The sequence below is a fragment of the Monopterus albus genome, unplaced genomic scaffold, assembly GCF_001952655.1.
Source record: "Monopterus albus unplaced genomic scaffold, M_albus_1.0 scaffold25.1, whole genome shotgun sequence".
Classification (NCBI taxonomy): domain Eukaryota; kingdom Metazoa; phylum Chordata; class Actinopteri; order Synbranchiformes; family Synbranchidae; genus Monopterus; species Monopterus albus.
Genome location: NW_018127905.1, coordinates 1,798,945 through 1,808,827, shown reverse-complemented (window position 1 = coordinate 1,808,827; position 9,883 = coordinate 1,798,945). Strand labels below are relative to the sequence as shown.

The following is a 9,883-nucleotide window of genomic DNA, read 5'->3' as shown; positions in this document are numbered from 1 at the left end:
CCAACTTTGTCACCATGATGGGGATGGGTGTACCAGGCATGCCCCCCTTTGGCATGCCTCCAGCTCCCCCACCTCCTCCCCCCCAGAGTTAAACGTGCCACAGAAGAATCATCCTTCCACAAGAGTTTCAGCGCTGCAGCACATTGTTCACCAGATATCCAATAGACTGATGTTGTATACAGAGAATCTGTGTGCACACAAACAAATATCAGTGCTTTATTTTTTATTGAGCCTTGATATTGTGAGGACATCTCTAAAACATGGAAAGGCTGTTGTAAAGCTGTGTAATTTAGTTATTTTCCTGTTTAATGTTTGTATTAACACAAAGCTCCTTGTGTGCATACAAACACTGCCTCTGGGCACATGTTCTGCAGTGCTATAATAGTTGTCATCTTACTTGTTTACTAAAAAAAAAAAAAAACTCAAATAACCAGCTGCAAGTTTAATTTATGCTGATCGGTCTCATCGCTGAAGTCAAATTTGGATTCATTATATTGAAGAACCTCTTGCATGATCTTGTTTAAAGTGACAAATTTATACTCCTGTCATGTTCCCTTTGTTGGTTTTGAGTTGAATAAGATTAATATTTTTGTAATAATAATGAGATTTGAAGTGTATCTTAGTTACATCAGAAAACATTTTGTGTAGTATTGTCTCGGATTGTTTTCCAGGGTTAGTTTTGGTTTTTTCCCAGTGTTGGCATTGAGTTTGGAAAGGGGGGGTGTGATGCTGCGATCTGCTAGGTTCTGACTCATCCACTACTTGAATGCTGGTATTCTGATATGTCCTTGTTTTTCAGCATCTCTGCTCCAATACGATGCTGTTTGTGTTGCTTCTGTAAGGACAAAAGTGTTTTCTCCCTCAAATTACTGGAGATGAAAAAAATGTTAGTTTTACTCTACTTCTCAAATCTGTCTGCTATGTTATGGTCTGAACGAACAACTTTTGAATTCTTGCTTGATTTTGCATTAAACTGATCCATTTCACCTTTTTGTTTAGTGTAGAGTGGTTCCTTTTTTATGGATCCTTTGTCAGAAAGCTTGCCAAGAGTTTGTTTGTTTTTTACCCCCAGGCAAGGTTGGCTACCTCATTCAAGAGTGTTATATAACGGGGTTTTGTTATGGGTATCCCCTGCCTGTTGAATCCTCCAGGAAGCCATAAACACACCATGAGTATATTACATGTCATTGTATATTTGTTTAGCTGAGAAACAAAAGTTCCCCTGCTGCCTTGGAAATGTGAGTTGACTGATCTCAGGTTGAGGTCATGAAGGAAAACAGTTCAGTCATTTTGTTTTAAGAATATAAAACTAACAGCTGAACTTGAGAAAAGTTCAATAAGTCAAACCCTTTAAATCAGTTGTTCAGTCACATGGATGGTCAGTACATGCCGATTAGTTTTCTTTTTTTCTGTTTAAAGAGAGGAAAATCCCAGTTCCCTTATTTGAGAAGTTCTCACTTCTCGATCTTCAGTTGACCTGGAAGACGTCCTGGTTTGTCACCTTGAAGGATGTCCCAAACCACCTATTTCTGCTCTGAGGAGCAACAAAGCATGTGAGCAAGGGCACAGATCTTCTTTTATGGACTTGCATGTGTCTGTTGGAAATCAGTTGGTGATTTGAATACTTCAGATGGAGCATCAGAGAATGACGCGCCTCTAAAAACGTGTTTCCTCACATTTTCTCTAGGCTTCTTTTCCTTGTGTTACATGTGGGTGGGACTAAGGCGCATGGAAAAGGCAAGTGAACAGAATGGATGCAATTAAGAGAACTGAATTAGGATGTACCCTCAGTTCTTTTGACATGAAAAACAGCTACAGCTGTTGACAATCCCTTCTGAGCAGTCTGCTAGTGCCGTTTCTTTAAAAATAAAAATGCAATGAGTGAACTCAGCAGTTCATTCAAGTCAGAAAATGGTCAGGGAAAAACTAGAGATCTGAGTTAAACTAACATGATGTGAACAAAACTTACATATTTACATCAAGTTAATGACGAGAGCTTAGTTGAGTCCACTAAATTCCTGAATCGTGTTTTACAGTGTAGTTACTCAAGTTTCAGGAACATAAACCAGTTACTGGTATCACATTGCTACTTGTGTGTCAGTTTTTATGTGTGTAGCCCTTAATGTCTAAATGCTTAGGTCAAACCTTCAGACAAGGACAAAGGACGGAGATTGAATCTTCTGTAGTAGAAATGAAAAGGCAGCATATTTCAGCAAGTAATGGGATTTTCAAAATCTGTAATCTAGTTTGCATTTGAATAATACTTTGGTCTTAAGGTCTATATGCCAGCTTTCAGTTGGATCAAAAAAATCTTTGGACAAGGTCCTATGTTTTCCTCAGCTTTCAACCACATCTCTTGGTCTTCTTTAGCAGAGGAAGCTTGGACAGTTGTCATTAAACTTGTAATAATTAATTAGGACCACCTTCAATCACTTGATGACAACTGCGAAAACATTGGTGATTGAGAGAACATTGGTAGATGTGCAATTTTGTGGTCTTTCCACATTAGAGCAATATCAAGTTGACCAGATTAAGACCGGGAGTAGAGTAATTGTGGCGTAAAAATAAACGTCAAATCTTGGCAATTGACCAAATAATTTGGAAAAAGAAACGTTATCCTTAGCTCTTTACAATTTAATATTCAAAAGTATCTACAGTTTGAATACACGTTACCCATTTATCTACTGTTTAAGATGGAAATGTAGATGCAACGACGCGTGTGAATTGCCCGCGACACTAAAGCACCTGACGCAGATCTGAGTTTTATTTTGAAACTCGTGGCCGGAAAAGGTTGATGTCGTATAAATACGCTGGACGAACGCAGCTCACGGGCTGGCGGTGCTCAGCAAAGGGAAGATAGAGAGGTAACCGGCTGAAATTTGACTCGACGTTCTGTAAAAAAAGGAACACCAAACAGCTACAGGAAGGATGGCCAAGCCGCTGACAGACCAGGAGAAGAAGAAGCAGATCTCGATCCGGGGGCTGGCCGGAGTGGAAAGCGTTGCAGACCTGAAAACCAATTTCAACCGGCATCTCCACTTTACCCTGGTGAAGGACCGAAATGTGGCGACCAAACGGGACTACTACTTCGCCCTGGCCAACACAGTCCGGGACCACCTGGTGGGCCGCTGGATCCGGACGCAGCAGCATTACTACGAAAAAGACCCCAAAGTAAGCAGCGAGCTGATGCCGCAGTCCTGGACGTACACGCATCTGAGCGGGGGGCAGTGATGGGGGGGTGGTGGTGGTGGTGGTGGTGGGATGCTGGGCTGTGCTGCAGTATCACAGCTGATGGACGCTGCGCGTGCCTGTGTAAGTGTGTGCGTGAGCGAGTGCTTTGCAGCTTTGCCCTTCACATCCATTTATAGAAATGTTCCGGCTCTTCTGAAGCTGAGTGTGAGCGGAGCGGGTGCTGCTCATCAGGGAGACCTGTCGTCACTCACTTCCTCTGTATTTATAGCTGTTGCATAATAAGCTGCTGGTGCAACCTTGGTGAGGCCTCAAATGGCGCACGGTAAAGTGCGCCATTGAGGCCGCTGTGCGGCCTCGCTGCTTTAGGTGTAGACTTGGTGTTATCCTGCGCTGGAACTGCGTCGAATTAAGACGCTAAACTGGTTGTTGAAATACGTATTACGTAACATGTCGTGGCCTGCCTTCATCTGCACAACCACACTGCGCATCACAAAATGGACACGCACTATTGCACGTTTGTTATTGCCTCAGTCCAACACAATACGCTCAGTTTTCCCTCTGCAACCCGAAGGTGAATAGAGCATTTAAAGGGCCATCACCTGTAGCGACATTAAATGAATCGTATCCAGTGTGTAAAGGCCTCACTGGGCTCAGCGCGGTACGTCACTGTTGATCCGGATTGTGAATCCCTTTAGTTGGTCATTATTACAACCTCAGACGGTGCAGCCAAGTTGGGTTTAGCTCCACAGAAGACTGTTTTAATTGTAGTAGATATCCTAAAGTCTCTATAGATTCTGCATATGGCTGCATTTGAGGGGAAATGGTTAGAAAACTAGAGGGCACTCAGAGGGCACAACCCTCCACCAAGGTAGATCATTGCCCCATAATGCCCCATAAGCAATATTCCCATGATAGTTTGACCCCATAATGTGATTCCTTGGCCATGAAAACCTACTGCTGGCATTGATACAGTATCATTAGTTTGAAAGTTATTCAAGAAAAACACAGTGGTTTCCTTCAGATGTAGCTCAGTGACCTTTAAAGATAGGTCAGATCTGTCAACTCCCAACTGAATCAGTAGTTTCAGCTAGAATTTGATCTTGGCTGTAAATCTGTAGCATTATTTGTTGTCTCACAGTAATGAGTTTCCCATGAGCTCTATAAATATAAACATTTTGGATCGCCACATCCAGAGTAGTACTTGGATTCAGATCAAATTTTGGTGTGGATGTTATCTTGTAATTTCTGTCTGCCCATGGAATTCTGTTTGGAGTTAGAAGCACAATATTGAAATTGGCCCCATCTCACAATGGTGAAGGATCCTTTAAAAAAAATCCCAGAAAACTGTTCTGTGGGCCATACCCTCTCTCCAAACCTTTTATCAAAATCCATTCAACACTTTTTGAGTTAAGCTATGAGCAAACTAACAAACGTTGGCAAATTTCCTTTTGATGAAATGGTCTCTACAGAGACAAGGCATTAACTGACGTGCAAAATGTGTGCTTTTATTTATTTATTTTTTAATCTACCATTACATCCCACTGAGTAGTGGAAACTTCAAGGTCAGTAAATCCAACCGGTGGTCGTTGCATCTTCCCCCACATGACCACATACAGTCCCAAAGTAGTGAAATTAATTCCAACAGGTAGTGTAGCACCGACAATAACATCATTGTTGATTCGCTGGTCAACCAGAAACGCATCACATGCTGCAGACACACTGGCCTCAAGCAGTCAAAACAAACTGGGGGAATCCAGCGTTGATGAGCTGATCACTAACCGCCATTGGGGCTTCACTGGCCGGCTGCTTGTAGGTTAGACCCGGTCAGGCACATGCAGTAACCTCAGGCCCTGTATTTTTACAGCTCTTTAAATGTCATTTTATGGTGGAAAATATAACTTTCAAGGATAATTCTGGTTATATTTTGCATTTTTCTTATTATTGTCTACAAATGTAATTAAAAACAAGAACCAACAATGAACGTATCCTGTTTATATTAATGGTGTGTGTGTGTGTGTGTGTGTGTGTGTGTGTGTGTGTGTGTGTGTGTGTGTGTGTGTGCATGCAAAGCTGGATACCTCTCTGTGTGGTGGTGCTTTATGAGCCACACTGTTGCACTGGGTGGCTGCTGGACACCCTGTTTTCTGTGTTCATGACATAAAAAGCTTAATTACGATACTTAAACACCTACATTTGGAAAAGGTTATAGGTAGGTACAAGCCCTCCTCTCCTATTTATACTGACGTTTGTCACTGTGTCACATACTGTATATTTTTCCATGTCCACGTCATTTATACGACCCCCATTCAGCAGCACAGTCAGAGAGGACGTGTAGTATGAGGTCAGAGAGGCTACCAAACCTTCAGCTAGGACACACAAAATATGTGGCTTCACATGTCCTCATTGAGTTTGAAGCATTACCTCCATATTATATTGTAGACCATCAGCAGTATGCATGTCTGGGAGGAGAGGTTCCACTGTGTTACTGTGGTCTTATGGTAGAATTTACAGAGACGCACCAAGGCAGCGTGGAAGAACTTAGCAGCAAAAGAAGCTGACCTCTTTTCCACCAACTGGAAATGTTGAATCACCATCAGCAGTTGGGCCTCGTTTGAGAACGACCACTCTGATTAGCTGTTCAGGTTAGCAAATCAATGCACAAGAAGAGAATAGTTCAGGAAAGCCCCTACAGCCTGTCACTGTAGTATCCATGATTTCACCAGTTTAGTGTGGTTTCTCCTTGTTATTCGTTTCCGCAACCTCCTTTCTTCTTCCACAACCAAAACACCAAGGGCAGAGAAGGGAAGAGTCGTTTGTAACTTCATATCAGACATATTCTTGATTAGAAGCAGCTACAAACAACAGCCGTTTTGAACGAGAGATGTTTTGTTTATAGCTTATACTTCGTTGCTGCTAGTTCTTTCACATCAGCTTGGTGTGTCTCTGCCCTAAGAGATACTGTTGGTAGGGCTGCCAGTAATAGCTCTGCTGTTGTTGTCTCTGACAGCAGCTGATAATGTTACAGGGCCTTTAGGAACACCAGCTAGAGCATGTACAGTATTTTAGTATCCTCCTCAGAATTAGCAGTTTTGGTTTGACATTTAGTGAATTTTTATCTTTTTCACCCTGTTGAATTGTGGATGAAGCAGGAGATTTTTGCCTCCTTTTGCATGGTGATGCAAAGATATCAACAAGTGAATAATGTTAGTATTATTTAGTAATATTAAATGTCAAAGTAACATTTTAGCAGTAATGAATATTGGCAGCTTTATATTAATATGGAGTTTAATGAAACAGCACTCTCAGGCTTTGTTGCTCTGTTTTCCTCTAGCGCGTCTACTACCTCTCCCTGGAGTTTTACATGGGCCGGACTCTGCAGAACACAATGGTTAATCTTGGTTTGGAGAATGCCTGTGATGAAGCCATTTACCAGGTGAGGCAAAGGATCATGGGAAAACCACAGATGAATAAATTGATCCCACAAAGTTTGAAGCACACCATGATCTAAAATATTATTGTATGTGGTAGAATTAAGATGTCCCCTCATTGCAACTATGATTCAGTTTTTTTTTTTTTTTAAGTTTTACTTTTGTAAAATTATCTATTGGCATCAAACTAAACATTAACTAGTATATACTCTGTAGTTATCAAATAAACAGATGAGTAAAAAGTACACTACGTCTCCAAAATTTAAAATAACTGTAAAGTTGCATGAAATTAAAATGCTCAAGTAAAGTGCAAGTAGCTCAAAATTGTGTGTACTGTTAAGCACAGTACTCAAGTAAATGTACTAGTAACTTTCCATCACTGCTTACTTGTCTTACAAGCTCCATGACTGGGTTTATACTGCATAAAGCTGTTTCCAGAGACTAAGTAGCACTCCACCTGAACATTATGAATAATAGAATGAACCCAACATTATAAAGATCACTGGAATCTCTCTTTAATGGCTTTTGTAATTGCTGCTGGAACAGCAGCCACAACAACACAAATCCAGACATCGTCCGTTCGGAAACCAGTGAGTGACATCACTGAAACTACTGAGCAGTATCCATTTTATTCTGTGCCTGGGGCATTCAATGATTGGCCTAACTTCTCCTTTGGATAAAGGTCAGAATGTCGAGCTCTGACAGGTCCTGATGCCTCAGTAGGATTATTAAGTGGAAAGGAATGATGCACATGTTTATAGCTTGACCCCAGAGGTAACTGCATTACTCATGCCAGTTTCATTGTAAGGCTGTGGTGATGTGTTCCTCAGCTGGGTCTGGACATGGAAGAGCTACAGGACATGGAGGAAGATGCTGGCCTAGGCAACGGTGGGCTGGGTCGTCTTGCTGGTGAGCTCTCTCTTTCTCCTGATTGGCTGCTGAGAGTGACATTTAGTGCTGTGGACAACCTCGTCTCAATCAAACCCCTCTTCTTTCTGTGTTGCCTCAGCTTGTTTCCTGGACTCCATGGCCTCTCTGGGTCTGGCTGCTTACGGATATGGCATTCGCTACGAGTTTGGCATTTTCAATCAGAAACTCGTCAATGGCTGGCAGGTATGTTTACCTGGTGGTGTGTTTTGGAGACACAACCTTGGGGTTTTAGATTTTTAGTTTTCTGAGCAGAGATTTGCTGTGACATTTTTCATTTAAAAAGAAAGAGGTGACTGACAAAGAACTAGAAACCTGGTCACTTCATCTGAAGGTCTGCAGATCTAATCCAGTGCATGACACCTGTGGGAAATGGTTTCATGGTCCTAAACTTTAATTTATTGGTGAAAATATGTTTAACTGGATACCCAGTAAATACCACAGTGGCATGGTTCCACAGGTGGAGGAAGCTGATGACTGGCTGCGCTATGGTAACCCCTGGGAGAAAGCTCGCCCTGAGTACATGCGCCCCGTGCACTTCTATGGACGAGTGGAACACACGAATGAAGGAGCGCAGTGGGTTGACACACAGGTCGGTAGGAATGGACACATATCTGACAGCATTACTGCTCTATTACTGGTACAGTGTTATTCTCCTCGCATATGATGGTTATGACTCCACCGGATTGCATATTTACATGTCCGAGGGTGGGATTAAATTGAAACCTGTTAAAATTGGAACCTGACAAATGGATTTTTGAGGCCAGTATCAATGTTTGCATGTTAAAGACCCCGAATACTTGTGTTCTCAAGCTGCTTCTAAATGAATACTATTTCCATCATGGGGTTATTGCACATAACAGATTTCTGTGCGTTTCTCTTTGAACTTTCCTTTCTGACTAGTGTGACGTGGCATATGAAAGTTGAGCAGTCAAAGTGTGATGACGGATGCTCCTTATGTTTCATTGTCAATCAAATGTGATCAGTCACACCCACACAGCTAGTGAAGCTGATCAGTTTTAAGTTGTAATAAATAATGAGGAAAGATTTTAATATACAGTATAAATTTGGTGATTAAAGAATGCTGACCAAGATATATAGTGTGGGATATTTTACACCATAAATGATTCAGTTACTATTCCTGTACAGTAAACTCACCATAGTATCAGCTACTCTGATGTATTGGTTGGTCTCTAGGGAATTGGTTGGTCTTTTCAGACTAATCTTGTATATGAAATGTTTGTATAGTGAATAATAACCAGCTAACTTAATAAATATATATGTTGTGTGGATCCAGATGGTTCTGGCACTTCCTTATGACACCCCAGTCCCTGGCTACAGGAACAACATCGTCAACACTATGAGACTGTGGTCTGCTAAGGCCCCCTGTGACTTCAACCTCAAAGACTGTGAGTGTTGTGTTCTCAGCTGTGGAATAATCTCTGACATACAGAGTCATTTCTGAAATATCAAGTACTAAAAACAAAGCTAAGGAATCTTATTGAGCAGTGAGGGAAACAAATAATGAAGGATCTGAAGCAGCCTAGATGAGCATGAGTTGCTGAAACTGCTGTTGTTTCACAGTTAATGTTGGTGGCTACATCCAAGCTGTGCTGGACCGAAACCTGGCTGAGAACATCTCCAGAGTTCTCTACCCAAATGACAATGTGAGTGGATTTGTTATTGAACATACACCAACAGTACCAAACACAGACTCTTATTCTGTCTCTTTGTTTACTTAGAGCCTATGAGTTAGTGAAACAAGCCTGTGACCGAAAGGTCACTGGTTTTTATCCCGGATCAGCAGGATTAAATGTAGGTGGGACAGGTGACGGAGCAGTGCCTGCCCCACCCTCCTTGTGGTGCCCTTGAACAAGGCACTTCTCCCCAACCTGCTTTCAACAGGACATTCCTGAAAAACAGAGGTGGCCTCTCAGCAAACCCCTAAATATAGATGTGAGATGTTGGTTGACTGGAATCTGCAAATTGTTTTATAGGCAAAGAAAATTAAAAAATAATCCCACTGGTTGAGTTAAACCTCACTGTGCAAAAATGATGGCAAGAAGTAACACTGGTCAAAAAAAGATTCAAAATTGCCGATGGGTTCTTTTGCACTCATGGCCATGGCTATATTAAGTTAATCTAAGGGGAAGGTGGTGTGAGAAAAAAGGTCCATTTATTTTGAAAAGAGAAGACTAATAAAAAGATATATTTCTCTATATGAAATTTATTATGCATTAACGTATCAAAATAAGCATGTGCACATGGATCCCATCTGTTTAGGATAAACAGAAAAGACTAAATTCAACTTAGCAGTACACAACATTTATATGAAA

General features: G+C 41.5%; 2 protein-coding genes across 2 annotated transcripts in view; both read left to right on the top strand.

Annotated features, from left to right (window-relative positions):
- The window catches only part of sf1 (splicing factor 1), an 11,568-nt gene extending 10,576 nt beyond the window's left edge, over positions 1-992 (top strand). The window contains 1 exon segment of the mRNA XM_020594931.1: positions 1-992. This exon segment is cut by the window's left edge and continues 45 nt beyond it. Within this exon segment, the coding sequence (XP_020450587.1) occupies positions 1-92 (92 nt within the window). The 3' untranslated portion in view covers positions 93-992.
- Positions 993-2,800: 1,808 nt separating this feature from the next.
- LOC109957218 (glycogen phosphorylase, muscle form) overlaps positions 2,801-9,883 on the top strand; it is a 16,208-nt gene continuing 9,125 nt past the window's right edge. Inside the window, exons 1-7 of the mRNA XM_020594924.1 lie at positions 2,801-3,171; positions 6,524-6,625; positions 7,451-7,529; positions 7,630-7,733; positions 8,008-8,139; positions 8,845-8,956; positions 9,132-9,214. Coding sequence (XP_020450580.1) covers positions 2,929-3,171; positions 6,524-6,625; positions 7,451-7,529; positions 7,630-7,733; positions 8,008-8,139; positions 8,845-8,956; positions 9,132-9,214 — 855 coding nt within the window. The 5' untranslated portion in view covers positions 2,801-2,928. The remainder of the gene's footprint in view (positions 3,172-6,523; positions 6,626-7,450; positions 7,530-7,629; positions 7,734-8,007; positions 8,140-8,844; positions 8,957-9,131; positions 9,215-9,883) is intronic.